Below are 19,471 nucleotides of genomic sequence, written 5' to 3' on the forward strand. Positions count from 1 at the left end.
GAAAATGTAACATTTGTGTATTTCAGTAAGTATTAATGTTTTGGATGCAACGAATAAGCAATAACACATAAAAGCTGGCTAAAAATGAACAAAAAAAAGCATAAAGACCTAAAAGATTTATAAAACAGTTATCTAACTTCGCTGATCACATACAACTCTGCTTTTATTTATTATCCTACATTTAATGCCACAATTTAATTACGATATTATCATAATTATCAATATTTTGCCACTGCTTTTTGTTAACAAAAGTTGACAAAGCTACATGAATCGCGTTATTTACAATTTCACCTCTCTGTATTAGCTTACTTGATTTCAGAACTTGACCTAACTCTGCCAGCAATTGATAAATCGTCAAAAATATGTGTTTTAATTTTTCACGCTCCGGCTGCGTTTTTCCTTCTAAATACTTATCGGTATTAAGACAATCTAATTTTGACAAAATACTTCGTAACAATATAACTTTTTCCGTTTTGATTTTGATAATATTTTCCGAATCTTCGAAATTAGTTGTCATAAGATCTTTTATTTGATTAGCCAGTTGAATACATTCATTAATGTCAATGTCACAGAATAATTCAGATGCTGCCAATAATTCAACTTTAATATTTAGGAAACGATCGATAGCATTTTCCAGTGAATCAATATTGGAATTGACATCTAGAAAAAAATTAGAATACCATTATTATGCTTGTTTAAAAATAAGAATGACTTAATATAACGATGTCTTACCTTTTGGTAACTTCTCTACACTTGTCACTTCAACTAAATCCGCAGAAATAATGCTATGCAGTGATTTTTCCACTTCTTCGATAGGTTTAGATAATTCTTTCAATTCTTGTACGGCAGGTATATTCTCCAAAGACTTAAAACTATCTTGTATAGCATGGATTTCTTTGTCAGCCTCCATGATTAGTGATATGTCTTCATTATCTACAGTTAATTTAGCCGATTCAATTTGCTGAACGATTTCTCTATGGATTTCGGACACAGCTTCTATCATTGATTCCGTGGTTGTGATATCAACAGACACTGATTTCTCTTCAACGCCCGATGTAACTTGTTCTTGAATATTCACTAGTTGACTGTGTAAAGCATGAAGTGGTTCCAACATTTCAGTCAACACGGCTTTTAGGGCACTATCTTCTAATTTAACTTTGACTTTTTCTGTCTTTGATTTTTCGGTGTGGCTCTCCTGTAAGATCTGCACACATTCAGAAAGACACTTCAAGATAATCAAATTTCTACCAGTCCCAGTTGCATCTTTATAATCTTGATGCTTATGTAGACAAGTAGCCAATTTCAATAATATCTCTTTAGATTGTGTATCCATAGACGTTGAGGCTTCCTGATCTTCAATATACTTAAGAACGTCTTCAAGATTTTCACCTATTAAAGCATTTTCTGCCTTTGACATTCGCACAGTAGGGAATTTCAATTCTTCGGTTATATCAGCTTCAATGTTTTCTAATACAGGTTTGACTTTTTCAATAATATTAATAAACTTAGATACAACTTCCTTAAAGTTGTCATTTACTGTTGCCAGTTGAGCTAGATTGTCACTAGCACTATAAAGTGTTGATTTTGGAGCACTGAAAAGAACATCAGACTGAGTAGCAACTAGTTTTAATAATGATTCCTGTATGGTTTTTAAATTTCCATCTGCTTCCAGGAAAAATATTTTCAAATACCCATCAATGTCATCAGAAAGTTGAAGGTCAGAGCGCTTCAATTTAAAATCTTTTATAATGTTTTGAAGAAAAGTAAATTCTTGAATAAGTCTAATGACTTTTTTATGACTCAAAGGCTTTGAAATTATTAGTCTTATTATAGTAAATTCACTTTTGCATGTCTTGAAAAAGTCTTCAAGAATCATCAAATCGGCAAGAGGTGTTTCTTTAGCTGAATCTTGTAAGACATTTACAGCATTTTGTAAAATGTCATCCATTTGCACAAGAGGTTCAGATTCTAATTCAACTGCGAGAGTTGATGTTGCACAAGAAGTAAGTTCAGAAGCTCGTGATAAATCTACAAAATCATACTGCTCTAATACAGCAATATTATTCTCAATTTCATCAATAGCTTGAATAAGTTTTGCTTCTTCTGCTAACTTCTCAGGGGTATGTGGTGTAAATTGTAATAGTTCTTCTTGCACAGATATCACCTTTTCAAATAATTCTTCAGTTATGATTTTGACTTGCTGAATTTGAATACCTTTCGATACATCTGTAGCATTTAGCAAATTATCAACTGTTTTTTCTAAAGTTATAACTTCCTGTTTCACGGGGACTTCAGTTGACATTGCTTTTGTGGTTTCAATAATACCTTTTAGGTTTTCACAAACCTGTCTTAATGCCTCTAGTTTATTGGATATTTCAATAGTTTTATCAGCAGTTTCCATAGCTGGGAATAAAGCTTCAATACATTTACCTAAATATTGCTTAAAATCTGTTATACTTTGAAGTACAGAATGTATTTTCTCTGTAGATATTTCTAGAATGTGTTCGTATATTGGAATGTTACTTGTATCTAAAACTGACAAACTTTGCTGAAGTTCTTGCATTGGTTCTGCAATAGCAGCTAGCTTAGAAACGTTGATAAGATTGCCTATGTCACTGGAATTCTCCATTACAAATGGATGGAGAATTTCTTCAATGCCAGTATGGAGTTCACCTAAACCTAAAGCTACAGACTTGAGGCTAGAATAATCGCTGACTTCTGATAGAGTATCCAGGGCATCAATAACTTCAGGATTTTGGAGAGTAGTTATGTGTTCGTTTAATGTCTGAAGGGCTTGCGCTGTTGCCGAGGGCGCAATTTCTTGTTCCAAAAATGCAACAGAATGCCCCACAGCTATTTCATCTGCTGTCGGTAGCACCAATCGATCAGAAGGAATGTTGTCAGCTGTTGTTTTAATTCCAGATATATCCTCCAACGTTGACATATCATCTACGCCCTCTACGCCAGGCTGTTCTTGAATCATTACCATACAACTTTGCAAGTTTTGTACAGCACTTGCAATGTTTACGCTGACGTCATAAGGAGCTACATCTTCACCATACTGAGAGATAACATCTTGTTGTAATATTTGAAGAGTAGTGTGCAGCTCGTGAAGTGGTTCAGCCATAGCGGACATGACCACAACGTTTTCTTTCAAACTTTCTATATTGTCGACGATCACTTGATTTAAAACTAATAGATTGTTATTTAGTTCCAAAAGAGGGGTAGCCAAAGTCTTAACAAATGAGACATCTGACATTTCAGAAATGTGTTCTTCGTCAAGTACGTCCGATGGTTTTGCTGATGCAATATTCCGTTTGAGTTCTTCTAAAACGGGACAAATGTTTTCCAAAATCGGTGTAAGACTTTTTTTCAGTTCTTTTGTAGTTTCCATTGATTTGACTGAATTAATGATAGCTATTGTATGATCGATATGTTCAACTACAACATTAGCTTTATTGTAGTCGTAAACTGGCGATGCAATATCCTGAACACGTTCAGATTCTAATCGTAAACTGATTTCTTCAGCATGATTGAGGGCTTCTTGTATGCTTAGTAGTGCGTCTGTTATATTAGTAAGCACTGAACAGTTCAATTCTGAATCGAAAATGTTTTTAATAAAAGTATCTTGAATAATTCGTAGCGTATTGTTGAGACTTGCCAAAGATAGAACATTATCAGAATCTATATTTTGTATAGATGTATTTAATCGGTTAACGGCGTCACATATTTCCATCAACGTAAAGTATTTTGGTGCTTCATTACTTTCAATTACATTTTCTAAGACTCGAGTTAAATTTTTGTGGAAAATAGCCATGTGAGTTTTAACCTCAGGCATTGGTTCTAAACGTGGTAGGCTATTTTCTAGTAGAATTAAAATTTGAGCCATCTTTTGAAGAACTTCCAATTTATTATCACTCTGTAAGATATCAAATGAACCTACGCTCTTTTCAATTGTTTTTATCTGTGAGGATATTTCGCTAAGATTACTTCTAATTGAAGTCAGCGCTTGCTTTAACAGTTGATCATCTTCTTCATTTTTCGTTTCAGTCGGTAATTGTTCAAACGAACTTCTTAGCTTTAAGACAGAATCCATCACAGTTTCAATTATTTCCGTGTTGTACTTGTGTAGCGACGTTGTAGATTCCTTTACAGATAATGACTCGATCTGTTCTAAAGCTGCTTGAAGGTCCTGGATTGAAGCTGACATGTCATTTAATATAACTTCGCAACTAGTTACCTTAGTAGCATCAGTCACTTTACCACTTTCTGCAGTATCTACTATGCTCAACAAAGAATTGAGCGGGCTTTTCAGTTCAAAGATCGCTTTTTGCGTATCCCTTAAATGCTTTGTTTCAATTGTGGCTTCCTCAGCTTTGATTTCACTTGCTTCGTTAAGAAGGTTTCTTGCCTTTATAGTATCACTCGAGAATTTTATCACATTATGTACGTCGCTAATCAAAGAATTGATTTCAGATAACGACCTCTGATCAGTAGTCAAGTAAGCTTTATCAATTATAGATGTAATTTCATTTGTGAAGTTTTTAACTTCTTCGCCACAAGTTTCAATAAATGCAACGCCGGTTTTCTTAACAAGTGTCTTGTTGTCACTTTCCACGTCTATACATTTTTCTATTATAGTTAGAGACTGTTGAAGGACTTTCATTGGTTGAAGTAGATTGCTAAATAGCGTGCTGCTAACTTCCCTAGATTCAAGAGCGGATTCTTTTGCTGCATCTGCTATACTATGAATTTCTGATAAAGGTTTTATCAAACTACTTATGATTTCCAAACTTCTGGATGCCGTAGCAGCAGACGACATTAGCTCAGATTTCAGAATAATATCTCTTTCAATTATTTGCACGTCGTTTATAACCTTCGAAAGTGAGGTGCTTATGTTAGTCATCTTTGTTTTGAATTCTTCATCAGTGATGGGTGTTTTTTCCACAACAGTCTCTGTTTTAATTGGTTCAGCCAATTCCAAGGAGGTTTGTGTTTTAATTGGTTCTTCTTTTGACTTATTGAAGGATTTTTCACTCCCAGAACTTGATCGTCTTGAGCTACGACTACTTCGGCGTTCCCGTTTTGGTTTCATAATAGGAGTTTCCATAGCAGTCTGCTGTTGTTCAGCCTGTTTTTGAACTTCATCTTTAAATAAGATGGTTTTCGTAACATCAGAGGACTCCTGACCATCTTCGAGAGACGGTTTGGATGATTTCGACTTAGGTTTTCCCAGGCTCTTTGCGCTGGCAAAACTTTCAGATATATTTTGGGTATCATCATCTCTTTTGTCTTCTGAGAGAGATGGGTCAAGGGACAAACTGTAAAAGTCATCAACACTTCTTTGTGAATCAGACTTCTTTCTAGCTACCTTTTTAGGCATGTCTGCCTTTTCATCTGATAATAATGCCATTGTTTTTTCTAGATAGTCTTCACCTCCAACATCTTGGTCAAGTGAAAGTTGAGGCGGGCCCATCTCATCAGCGATAGAAATATCTTCTACGTCTGCTTCCGTTCTTAGATCTTCTTCAGGTGATGCAAAGTATTCTGGGGAAACGTCAATGATGATAGCTTCCATTAACAAGTTTCCTGATGTAGAAGTTTCTTTAACAAACCTAAGTGGTGGCAGTTCAACAACATTATGTTCAGTTACATTTTCAGATAGTTGATCTGCATACATTTCAACTATCTGCAATGCCTCCTCTTCTGTCAAATCTGGTGTTTCGTATAAGGACACTGAAACTTCTTTGCCATCAAAGCTAAAGGAAATCTCTCCCTTGTCGTCAAGAGTGATATCCCCGACAGGAGTGTCATACATTTGCGATGTCCGCTCTTCGTGAATTGTGCTTAAAGACAAGTTTCTTTGTAAGGCTTGTTCTTCTGCTTTCTTCTTAGTCTTAGCTTTCATTGAATCATCAAAACCAAGGAGGGAGGCAGAACTTGCTGCTATTCCCATGCAGTTTTGAGCTTCACAAGTATATGTTCCGAGACAGCACGTGCCATCTTGTCCCGATATTATTCGGTGAATATCACCGGGCTTCAGCTCCTCTCCATCTTTGTACCATTTGAGCACTGGTTGTGGTACTCCAATAACTTTGCATTCTAGATTGACGGCGCCTTCTTCTGAGAGTATTGCTTGTAGGTTCTCCAGGAACCTAGGTTTCTTGTAATGCCTAGGAATTATAAGTTTTAGGAAACACGACGTGACGCTGTGGCCATAGTCGTTCATGGCGACGCACTTCCACTCGGCCTGGTCGAGGAACTCCAGGCTCTGGATGTCGAGGTAGAACCCTCCACGGTCCTCCTTGCCGAGGTGGCAGCGCGCAGAGTCGTCTACGGGCTGCTCATCGCGGTACCATTGTACTGATGGCTCAGGCGGAATAGCGACTGAAAACATAAAAAGATTGCGTTAGTAAGATCTTACAGATCGCAACGATAGCGCTATTAAACACTCATCTATACTAATATTATAAAACTGAAGAGTTTGTTTGTTTGAACATAGAAAGAGGCCCCTTTCTATGTTCTGTGGTTTGATCCGATCGTCAGCTTCGCAAAATTATTGTACTTAAACTTCACTCATGGATAAATTAGCGTATACCGATAACACTCAAACATTTATGGTAGCATGAAAACATAAACTACGAACTATTAGGATGAATTGTGGGCCGCGTCTTCGTTCATGGCATCTATACCTACTATAAAAATATCGGGTCACACAGCACACGCGCAGAGCCATCGTGTGTATGTCGTCTAACTAAATCAATCTGGATCCTACCTTTAATTGTAAAACGGAATGGTTCATCGATCTTCGCTTCAACGCTCTTCAACCCTTGTATGAACTTTGGCGCTTGGTTCTTTGAGAAGAGGTGAGCCTTCTCCTCTTCGTTGAGCTGGTTCTGTATATCTTCCACCGTCAGTTCTGCTGAACTGCTGGCCTGCCCCATGCAGTTTCTGGCTATACAGCAGTAGGAACCCAAGGAGTTGGTGCCGGTGAGCTGGTATACGTCGCCAGGCTTGAGTTCCTGGCCGTCTTTGAACCAGCTCAGCACTGGGGTGGGGAAGCCGACGACTTTGCATTCGAAGGACACGAGACCTTCTTCTGTCAGCACCGCTTGCAGGTTCTCCATGAAGCGAGGCTTGCGATAGTTCTTTGGCACTGAAAAAAGGAAAAAGGATATACAGGCTGTCCCAAAAAGTAGTGTCAAGCTGAAGCCCAAAGGTATAGCATCAGTAGGGCTATCCGAATCACACCCATGTATGTTCCGTGTTTTTTTATAGTTTTCGAGTTAAGATTGTTTTCAATTTCTGTGTTTAGGCAATTTTTTGTCACTGTGGCGCGAACAGATAGAGATACTTACACGAGTGATTTTTTTTTTTATTATTAGATGAATACTAGGCCTAGCTGATTCAGAAGTATTTACATCCATAACTATCAAAAGTCGCGGTGATTCGGGTAACCCTAGTGATGCTTCACTTATGGTCACAATGTATAAAATATGCGCCAAGTAGCGCCGCCCGCGATTTCGTACGCGTGGATCCCGTTTTACCCCCTTAGGGGTGGAGTTTCGTAAAATCCTTTCTTAGCGGATTCCTATGTCATAACATCTACCTGCATGCCAAATTTCAAACCGATCCTTCCAGTGGTTTGGGCGGTGCGTTGATAGATCACTATGTCAATCAGTCAGTTAGTCAGTCACCTTTGAGTTACATACAGGGTGTCCCAGAATGGGTGAATCAAACTGATAGAGTAGGTAGCTCTACTAATGTACTATCCCTAAAAATATGAAAAAAAAATAAAGCGCATAAGGAAACAAAACAAATATTTTTTGAAAAAGTGAAAATAAATCAGCTTTGCCTAAGTATCTGGCTATAATTGCTGCGTTTGGAGTTTATTTGTACTTTTTTCTTACTAATATTAATTGTACATGATCGCTTCGTTTATCTGTAAACAAACTTTTAAAAATAATGACTAGACATCGAGTTTAAGAGCACTTTATTTTAAAAAGAATCCGAACTACTTTTTTCTTTTTTTGGGATTGTACATTAGTAGAGCCTTCCTCAGTTTGATTCACCCATTCTGGGACACCCTGTATATTGAGTTGTATATTATTAGTTTCTGTGATCTGTGCTTACCATCCATGCTGACGTAGCAGGAGGAGATGCCGACGCGGCCCCCTGAGCTGGTGGCCACGCATTTCCACTCGCCCTCGTCGGGCCACTCCGCGGAAGGCACCTCCAGCAAATAGCCCCCGACCCCGTCTTCCACCACGTGGTATCTGGAAGCGAGCGATCATCAATAAGAATAAGATTAATTCCTATATTCATTACATGTCAATACAGGTTCTTTGTTATTAATAATAAGAGTACGCGCACACCGTTGATTTTTCGTCGGCCGATAGTTTAGTCGGGCAGTTGATCAGTATGGGCATGTATGGGAGTGCGCACACTACGCCGATTCGATTTGGCCGATTCTTCATACAATTTAAAATCGGGCACAACTACTCTAAGAGTAGGCGCACACCGTTGATTTTTAGTTGGCCGATAGTTTAGCGGGCAGTTGGTCAGTATGGGCATGTATGGGAGTGCGCACACTACGCCGGTTCGATTTGGCCGATTCCGACTTCATACAAATCAAAATCGGGCACAACTATCGGCCAAATAAAAATCAACGGTGTGCGCCTACTCTTAATGAGTTTTTTAAATGAAAAGTGTTGTAAGAAAGTTCAAATAAAAGAAGTCTATTGACGTGATTACTCGGGCATTTTCAGCATCAAGTCATGGTGAATGCCATATATGATTTATTATGTATTTTCCTCATCAAGCATGTAGAAATATTCATAATAGGAGGAGTTCCCCAAGTCTTAAGTTAGGGATCGATTTAGGGACGATACCCATTGACCAGCGCGCGTCGGAGCGCAATTACACGGCTGTAAAGAAAATAGTATTTTATTAACAGTTCTTAGGCTTGGTTGCACCATCTTACTTTAACTTTGAGAAACGTCAAAAATCTGTCAAACTCCATACAAAAAGCACCGGTTAGTGTTTTGTAACGGTTAAAATAAGGTGGTGCAACTCAGCTTTAGAGTCGTAATTGCTTACAACTGATTAACTGACGTTTCAATCCGGACGGATGCGCGAGCATGCGTCGGAAGCCGGTCGGCTCCGAGCGTATTCCAGCGGATACGTGCGTAGACAAGCGCATTCCACCTCATTTTTGGCCGAACAGACGCTGTGCTGCGCGCCGACACGCGCCGGTCAAGAATCCTGTCTTAGTCTCTCACCTCTCCCCAGGCTCGACCTTCCCTTCCTTGTTGTACCAGACGACGCTCCGCGGCCACGGCGGCACCACGATGTGGCAGGCCAGCGTCAGATGCTCGCAGATACGCACGAACTTATCCTCCAGCTCTTTGGTGAAGATCGGCGGGGATTCGGGTGTCACGCCACTGAAAGCAACAAAAAATCGTCATTAAGAACAGTGTAGATTTTAACCAATTATTTATAGATAGTAGAAAAGACGGGATTATCCCCACCTTTCGATCCCACCGCTGCAACTTCTGTGTAGTCAGGATTTACAGCTTGACCGCCAATAAAAACTCAACCAGTGAAGGTGGAGTTTGTCCCGGGGAAATTTTGGTAAAGACATAAAAACAAGGTCTTGGATAAGGTAAATCAAGTTACTGTTGGTAGAACCTAAGCTAGCTACACTCATATTGCCATTTGACGTTTCAAAATCGTTCTAGTTCAACTATAGCAATGATACCTGGATATAGGTCTGGCTGACCCCTCCCTGCTGCGGCCTACGACGTGGACCTTGGATGAGGAGTAGGCGCGGCCCATGCAGTTGACGGCCTCGCAGGTGTATGTGCCCAGGGAGGTCGGGTCCTCCGCGTTGGCTGTCAGCGCGAACACGTCACCAGCTTTGATCTCTCGGCTATCCTGGAATTAAAATATATCTAAATTAGTTACATTTAAAATTTTTAGTGTTAGGACTCCCACTCGGCATGGGGCACACTGAAAACCAGTTTCGCGGCCTTGAGTGGGATCCCATTTCGTTGGGCATCGCTGTGCGACAGGATAGCACTGCTCAGTACCTCTAGCATGAACAACTTTCGTCTTCGAATCGTTTGCGTACTCGATAAAATTCGATACTCAATCTTTGAATTAAACGATAACGTGACAATTTTGATTCTCAAAATAAGTTTCGTGCAATCACATCTCATACTAAGTTCACTTTACGACACGTTCACAAGGGCGCTGTTACAGTAGTTTCCTTACTAAATCTTTTGATGGCGATTCGAGTACGCAAACGATTTGAACTCGAAAGTTTTTCGTGCTAGCCATACAGTTCACTTTCTCTTCCAATGTATATTTACAGTCATGTACAATCAATAGTACTATGGTATAGATGAATATGACTAAAGACCAAATTAATGCCTGCCAGTGTGTTACTTCTTTTTTTTTATTTACCTACCTTTTTTGTCTTTCTTTGTGTGTTTTGTGTGTTTCTTTCTTTTTTTCTATTTATCGTTGCTAACGGTGTGCCAGTCGTGCGTGACTATATTAATATTATTATGTAGAATGTAGATAGTGCCACCCACGAAGACGCGCCCCACCAATTTTTTGTCGAGGGAAGCGCGGGATGCGGGGAGTTTGATCCCGAGCGTCAGTCGCGAAATTATTGGGATCCCCATTCGTATGGAACCCCACTGTCACCCCACACAGCATATGCCGTGGCCCACGGTGAGGAAGGCCACGACACTGGTTTTCAGTGTGCCTATATGGGCCACCCTCAAATATATACAAACCGCGCTCAGTGCGATTGGATGAAGATGGCGTAAGTTCCTATTTGTTTCAGGACTGGAGGCTGCGTGTCGGAAAACCATAAGGTGGACTGACGACATCATAAAGGTAGCAGGAAGGTGCTGGACGCAGGCCGCTACCAACTGGGCAGCATGGATAGCATTGGGGGAGGCATATGTTCAGCAGTGGACGTCCAATGGCTGAGATGATGATGATGATGATGATGAGTATGCCTGTAAGGTCTATTTACCTTGAACCAGCGCAGCACAGGGGTGGGGACGCCCACCACCTTGCACTCCAGAGACACGGTTCCCTGCTCCGTCAGCAAGGCTCGCAGCTCTTCCACGAACTCCGGCCTCTTGTAGGCTTTGGGTACTGGAATTTTAGATTTAAATCAGTTATAAATTTCATCTTTCAGCGCTAACTGACTCATGTCAATCATGATTCATAAAATAAAGGGATCACTCTTTATTTTATGCGTCAACTTTCTTCAAATACACTAATCCTCAGATCAAAATATTGACCTTTAAAATACGCTAATTATCCTATTAACACGGCCCACACGAGCTTTATGATGTAGAAATAAAAAACCCACACGCCTTGAGCAGATTAGAAACTGACTAATGCCTATTACCCTCAACTGCCTTGAGTTTGACCTGCGGGAAAAAGTGAATTTCTCTTTGACTATGACATTGAACCATAACCCGATTAACCATAAGGAAAATAACTCCCTTTTCTATGAGCACGGTAAACTGTTTACCCGGTCGTGACCTTTGTTTTCAATCTTTACCCCCAGACCTGTAAGAGGTTAAGTAGGTGCTCGTTACTGACCCAATGGTGTCAGTATCGGGTTGCTGACATCCCCCAAGGCATCCAACCACCGATTCTGCTTTATCAGCATCAAGTTTTACATAAACAAGGCCCAGCTATGTGGAGGCAACATTAACCAACATAACCCAGCGGTATCAGTTGGATTGGCGAGTATCAATCGAACTACCACTCGCACTAACGACATCAGTCGTGGTGAAATCAACAACATTCGCAGAACGACAGAGGAAGACGTCCACTGGCTGTTTTCCTTCCAAAACAAAAGTCTACTAGGTACTAAACAGAGGCATCCTCCAAGGGCGTCCAACGAGCTCTCCAGTGTTGCACCTAGCACAGAATCAAATTTTACAGTTCAAGTTCTAGCTATGGTCGCTCCCGCTCACCCAGCACGTTGAGATGCGCGGAGCAGCTGGCGCGGCCGCCGGCGTTCTCTGCGGTGCACGTCCACCGGCCGGTGTCGTCCACGCTGACAGCCGCGATGTCGGCGCACCAGAACGTTCCGTCGCGCACAAGCGACACCCTCTCCGCTTCCATCAGCCGGCGCTCGTTGCGGTACCATATTACCTGAAACGATATTTAGGGAAGATTATTCGATGGTGATAAGGTTAAAGTTAGTTAAATATTGAGGACCTACATCTGTGAATTAAACATAACCCTAATAGAAAAGGAATACTTTGAAAGAAGGTCTGGGTATTTTCTATGTGTAATGTGTATTTCACAACAAGAATATCCGTCGTTGTTCCTACTGTAGTACAAGCTTGCGTAGTTTGGGACTAGATGGCGCCCTGTTACATTCTCAAACGATATCCTTTCATTCATGCAAAGAACATCATGAAATAAATTGTGTTCGCGTATAGGTTTCCTAGTTTAATAAAGTTTAGTCCATGTTAAGTTCGAATGTAATAAATTGATTGTTTAACTTTTAACAATCCTAAATTACTGATAGTAGGTAGGTACTATCCAAACACAATATTGTTTTGTTTACGGAGTAAAGTTACTCCCTACTCGGTTAAATTCATTCAATATTTCCTATTACGACGACTTTTTCAGGACAGCTCAACTGATGAAGCTTAGTAAAAAATTCAGGACGTTTTTCAAATACATTCTTCGATTTTTCACTTGAAAAATACTTACTGGAAAATCCTGCGAATAATTTATTGCTAGTTTATATACTAGTAATAGTTCGGTACTAAAATAATAACGTCTTGTTCGCGTTCCTGTGCTCTAAGAGAAAATCATTTAAGGTACATTGGCCACACCAGAAACACATTTATAAAATTAAAACTGATCCCACAATGGTCTTGTAGGACGCGAGAATAGAGTACAATCAAGATTAAAAAAATTAAAGGTAAAGTCAAGAATACAACAGAAAAGGGTTGGAAAATGTTATACTGGTAATTTGCAAGATTTATACCTACATAACATTTTTGAAATGATTCGTCATCACGTCCATTGTCAGAGCACGACCTTAATATTCTAATTTGTTAGACTCAAATTGCGGATTTGGCTTGATTTTTGATTGATAAAACATTCAAAATTGAGGCAGCAATGGCTAATCATAATTATAATTTAAAATTAATGGCATTATATCCATTCCATATCGAATAGTTCCCATTTCTACTACAAAGAATCAAAGTTTCTAGTTACATTTTTAATCAAGCCATAAATCATTTAAATAGTTACAGTTATTCATAACGACTCTTTCTCGAGAAGAATATTATGCAATAAAGATTTTGAATTTGAATGCGACGAGCGAGGCAATAACTTTCCATGTTTACATTTATTGTCTGTCTACTACAATGGCGGATCCGAATACTTTGATTCGGATGTGCCCAAAATAAACGGTTAGGTCAGCACTACATTCTTGGCTTGGAAGTCTTGAAGGTAATAGTTTTCGTGAGTGCGTAAATCAGCTTTATGACAAATCCGTGTCGCGGTATCGTTTTGACAGCTAGTTCAAACGAAGCTGAAACGTTAACGGAGCGTAACTGTGCATTTACGTAAAAGCTGACAGAAAGCTACTTTTTCTCTAACTCAAGTCAAACGCTTCACGAACATTTGCTGTGTTTTAATCATTTAAGTTTCAAAAATTAGGTATTCGGACTTTTAATGGAAAGTGCATAAATCTGTTTCGTCTTTGTTAGCGCGTGAAAACTGTGATACCGGATTGCATATCAGCTGGAATGAAAATGAAGTGCAAGTCGAGCGCGACTGGAGTTGAAACGCGAATGAATTGAAGATTTTACCAATTTGTGCAATCGGAGCCCAGGGTCGAGTCTAGGAAGGTAATTTATCAAAAGTGTCTACTTTTGATAAATTACCTTTTTAAAATTTAAATCTCACAATAAAATTGCTCAGATGGAAGAGCAGTCGGCAAGCAAAAGTCGTAGGTTTTATTTCCCGCCTTAGGCAGTTCGATTATTTCATTAGTTTGAGATTTCAGATGCAACTCTTAACGTTTAAAAAATGTAATAACCATAGCTGGGCACCGTTAATCAAATAGTTAACTTCGTTAATCGTTAAACCGTTAATAAAAAAATTAACTTCGTTAAACGTTAAAACGTTACATTTCGCAACATTTAACGCAAGTTAACGTTAATCGTTAATCCGTTAACACATGATAATAAAACGAAAAAAATAATTGTATGCCAGGTTCAAATAATTTCGAAAGCTTGTATCGCGCATGGAATTTATTCCTCTTTTTTTGCGCTACAAACTTTCGAAATTATTTGAACCTTGCATAAGTACAATTATTTTTTTCGTTTTAGTACAACTGCATTTCAGAATAAAAGCTAGTTTTTAAAGAAGTTTTTTAATTATATTATTATAATTTTATTTTACACTTTTTAGGGTTCCTTAGCCACTTTTAAGTTGAATTAATTTTGTTGCGTAAATGAGTTAATGTATCCGCGGCCTTAGCGCCTGCATCGAACTCGATCAGCAGTTGAATGTTCGGCGTGTGAATGTTTTTATGTACCCACTTTTGTGTTCGCGCGTTTACATAGTTAATATTTTTGTTAAATTGTATTTTCTCTGTAAGTGATTTTTGTAATCTTTTGAGAAAATAAATATCTTAAACCATAAATGTCAAAAAACGGAACCCTTATAGATTCGTCATGTCTGTTTGTCCGTCTGTCCGTCCGTAAGTCACAGCCATTTTTTTCCGAAACTATAAGAGCTATACTGTTGAAACTTGGTAGGTAGATGTATTCTGTGAACCGCATTAAGATTTTGATGCAAAAATAAAATAATAATAATAAATATTGGGGGCTCCCCATAGGCCCCATACTTAGATCTGAAACTCAATTTTTTTTTCATCAAACACATACGTGTGGGTTATCTATGGATAGGTCTTCAAAAATGATATCGAGGTTTCTAAAATATTTTTTTTCTAAACCGAATAGTTTGCGTGACAGATGCTTCCAAAGTGGAAAAAAGTTGGTCCCCAACTTCTAAAATATAAAATAAGAAAATGAAAAATCTAAAAAAAACGTATGATGTACATTATGTACATACTATAAAAACTGCCAACGAAAATTGTTTTGAACGAGATCTAGTAAGTAGTTTTTTTAATACCTCGTATATCGTAAACCGCTTATTACCGCGTAATCTTTCATATAAATAGTGAACTTAAAAAAACCTACACTGAAAAGTAGAAAAATAAGTAATTATTTTTCTACTTTTCAGTGTAGGTTTTTTGGAGTCGGTTTTTTTTTTATAAAATTTTACTTATTTCTTGCTTTTTAGTTAACTAATTATTACCTTGATGTTACCACTGAAGGTAGGCAGTACATTGAGACCATATTCTTCATGTCTACTGTAAAATAATATTCCCTACAAAATACAGGTTACCATATAGGAAACCTAAAAAGACCTTAAACCGTCAGCCCACCTTAAAAACTTGAAAGAATACAACTGTTGGTCTATTTGTAACTATAATATTTAAAGAATTATCCTCCAACTCCTAAGCATTAAGGAGTTGTACCTACCATGACCAGTTCATCATGATGAGATGATGAATATCTGATGTAAACACTTGAATAACTTTAGAAACTATACTTATCTATTTAAAATAATTATCTTCCAACTCCTAAGCATTAAGGAGTTTTACCTTCTATCATCAGCTCATCAATATGAAATGATGATTTCCAGGAGCAAATACTTCAATAACTTAAGAAAAAGTTTGAAAAACGATGTACGTGCCTATAAAATTTGAGGGTTGCCCTCGATTTCCCTAGGATTCCATCATCAGATCCTAACTTGGTGACAATGGGACCACCTCAGAAGTGTACCCTATCGAACAAAAAAAGAATTTTGAAAATCGGTCCACAATTGACGGAGTAATCGGTGAACAACATACATAGAAAAAAAAAATACATACAGTCGAACATATAACCTCCTCCTTTTTTGAAGTCGGTTAATTAAAAAATATATCACAAATCAATGGTACGGAACCCTTTGTGCGTGAGTCCGACACGTACTTGGCCGGTTTTTAGTAGTATCTCAATCTCAGAGCCTTGGTTCAATTACAATAGGTACAATTTAGCACCAAAGTGCTCGAAAAGACAAATCCAGCAAACCCAAACTCGATAAGTTTCCACCGTTTCGTTTAGGAATTCCTATGGCCACCTCCTAATTCCATCATCAGGACCCTGGACATCATCTAGTACTAAAGTGCTCGAAAAGACAAATCCAACGAAACCAATAAATTCGATGCGATGCCGCCGTTTCATTTAAAAGTTTCTATGGCTGAACTCCATCATCAGACCAGCTCAATGGTACCATAACATTGCATTGTCATCGTACTTACATAAGTATACCAAATTTCAGCTGAATCGGTTGAGGAAAACTGGTCTTAAATTCAGTTGCAAGAGTTATCCCACACATACTAAGAAGTGTCGTTAGTGATCTGGTTACAAAAACTGTTGTTTTGGGTTCTGGAAGTTCTGGGAGCCCGAACGTACTTGTCAGAACGCGTTTTTCAGCGTGCCTGTTGTATCTTTTTGGTAAATAGTAGGTACTGGATTAACGATTAACGGACTTAGGATAATTTAACGGAAGTTAACGAGTCCGTTAACATTTTTTAAAGTTAACTTAAAAGTTAATCCGTTAATAGAAATGTTAACTTCGTTAATTAACGATTAACGAATTAACGAGTTAATGCCCAGCTGTGGTAATAACTGCATACATAGGTATACATTTAAATCTCACAGTTTAAAAATCTACACTCAACATCAAATAAACCGCACCTTCCGCAACGCGAACTTTAAAGATTTTCTTCTGACACAATCATGGTGCCCCAACAATATTGGTGTTATTTAAAAGCCCAATAAATATCCTTAAAGAAAAACACATTTAATTTCTGAATAAATGATTATCATATACCATAAATGTGACTCGAAAAGAGACCTCACTTTGGGCTCACCTCTGGGATCAATTAGACCAAATTTTATGGTTATAAAACCAAATAATGATCACACGTGTCCTCTTTAACAGATGCATACCGATTAATCCCAACTTAACAGTTTTACAGCCATAAAAGTTGGCTCAAGCGTAATAGCCTATTTTTTGAAGAAGTGACTCTGGATCCTTCTAAAGACACATTTTTGGGGTAAAAACCTTTCCTTTAATGAAATGAAGTTTAGAACTAGGCTTTTAAATGGTGCCAATATTGGTGGGAAGTGGGGATGCATCCGTTTGAAAGTGCTTGTTGCGGGAGGTGCGATTTATTTGATGTTGAGTGTATTTAATCGCATTTTACTGTAACTAAACAATAATATCTGCTTAAACCATGGGTAGGTATTGTAGGTAAGTTACCTATAGTTAATTATTTTTTACGAACAAGCTTCCCTGGCTCTTCTTATGATTCATAATAGTATTACTAAGTATTTTTATCGATAATTTTCCATGTGTCTATAATAAAAAGTTTTCCGAAAAGACTGGAAGAAAACATCTCAGAAAATCTCGTGCGTCAAAGTCCCGAGTGGGTGTAAACATCGGAGGCTTTCAGGTTCTATTTATAACTTAAATTTTCCAGGAAAGAGTCATTAATATAGAATATTCCTATGTCCTCGAAGCTTCAGAAAATCAGAGTCAGTACGTTTTGCTTGAATTATGAATCATCGTAATATTACCCAATATTACCTATGTTATAATTTATCTTAAAAGTACATATTACCAAAGAATATAAGTACTTACAAATACTAGTTACATGCTGTCTTTATGAAAAACTATGGAAAACAGGAAGGCCAGAACCTATATTGACCATCAAAAACATAACAGTCATAATATTTAATGTTATTAAGATACCATAATTGGCTATCTATAGCATATTAAAAATGTGTTTGATTTGTATAAGGATATAAGCTATACTTACAATTCTTATAGTCACGACAAGGTCTCTCTAAAAATGGTATTAATTACATTTTCGAAAATAAAAATCCCCCTCCTTTTTGAAGTCTAAAGACATTTTTTTTTTAAATATGGAATAAATCCTTGCAGTTCCATCACAACAAATAACAAAATGTACCATGTAACCTACTGGCATACATTCCCACCGTGATATCTACACTCGGCATCAAATAAATCGCACTCTCACGACAAGCACTTCCAAACGTATACATCCCCACTTCCCACCAATATTGGTACCATTTGAAAGGCTAGTTCTAAACTGCATTTCATTAAAGAAAAGGTTTGTACCCCCAAAATGTGTCTTTAGAAGGATCCAGTCTCTTCTTAAAACCACAGGTACTTAGTTACGCTTGAGCCAACTTTACTATAAGACTGTTAAATTGGGATTAATCGCTATCCGTCTGATAAAGAGGACACCTGAGATCATTATTTGGTTTAATAACCATTAAAATTGGCCTAATTGGTCCCAGAGGTGAGCCCCAAGTGAGGCCTACCTGTTAATTGTTTATAAAAAAAGTTAAATGTGTTTTTCTTTAAGTTTATTTATTGGGCTTTCAAATAACACCATTATAATTAGGGCACCATTATTATGTCAGAAGAAAATCTTTATGTTACCTATTTTCGCGGGAGGTGCGATTTATTTGACGTCGAGTGTATTTTTTGAGCTTTAAAGCTTTAATTCATATCGATTGCATTTCCGTTGACCTTGGCCGTGACATTGAATCTTCCATGCACCCTTCTCTCAGGCCCTTTTCCCCTACTTGAATTCGAAATGTCATTTGTTGCTTCCAAGCCTTACTACCTTTGTAATAGGGTGTCATACTTGCTATCGAACGTTGAAGTATCTATTGTCTAGATATCGACAACTATGCATCAACGGGTCGCTACATCTACGGTACTCCATATTAAAAGTCATGAAATCAACAGGTCGCTACATCTACGGTACTCCATATTAAAAGTCATGAAATCAATCGGTTGTTTAATCAGTGTCATGACATCAAAAGTCGCGGTGGGTAAATAACGAACTTCTCAGGGTGGGTAAGTAATATTTTCCTACCAAAGAAGAACGGTCACGCCCCATACAAAAAAAACCCAGACCCGACAGAAACGAGACATACCTCAGTTTTTTTGTCATGTCTTAATTAGTTAAATTATATATTTTTTATATTCGAAATCTATGTATAACACCAAAATATTACCCTTTGTTTTTGTTCAGGCGTCATACAAAAACTAATACAAAATGCCTATTTGTCACCAAAATTGGTAAATGTATGTACCTAAATGTCTATTACAGCTGCTTTGGAATGTATCTAGGTGACCTGGAGATACAGCCGGATTATACAGGGTGGAAACGAGAAGTTACAAAATGCAAAAATTATATGTTACCAGCTTCCATAATCTGTAACCTATTATTTGGTACTATTTGAAAGAG

The 19,471-nt window shown here is 38.0% G+C and overlaps 1 protein-coding gene across 1 annotated transcript in view; it reads right to left on the minus strand.

The window, feature by feature from the left end:
- LOC114359262 (titin homolog) overlaps positions 1-19,471 on the minus strand; it is a 129,689-nt gene that overhangs the window by 33,132 nt on the left and 77,086 nt on the right. The window contains exons 4-10 of the mRNA XM_028313571.1: positions 12,012-12,192; positions 11,051-11,175; positions 9,761-9,936; positions 9,282-9,443; positions 8,134-8,276; positions 6,776-7,156; positions 733-6,387 (exon numbers count right to left, since the gene is read on the minus strand). Of these exons, the coding sequence (XP_028169372.1) occupies positions 733-6,387; positions 6,776-7,156; positions 8,134-8,276; positions 9,282-9,443; positions 9,761-9,936; positions 11,051-11,175; positions 12,012-12,192 (6,823 nt within the window). The remainder of the gene's footprint in view (positions 1-732; positions 6,388-6,775; positions 7,157-8,133; positions 8,277-9,281; positions 9,444-9,760; positions 9,937-11,050; positions 11,176-12,011; positions 12,193-19,471) is intronic.

Source organism: Ostrinia furnacalis, unplaced genomic scaffold, assembly GCF_004193835.3.
Source record: "Ostrinia furnacalis isolate ACB-3 unplaced genomic scaffold, ASM419383v2 OfSCF0313, whole genome shotgun sequence".
NCBI classification, from domain to species: domain Eukaryota; kingdom Metazoa; phylum Arthropoda; class Insecta; order Lepidoptera; family Crambidae; genus Ostrinia; species Ostrinia furnacalis.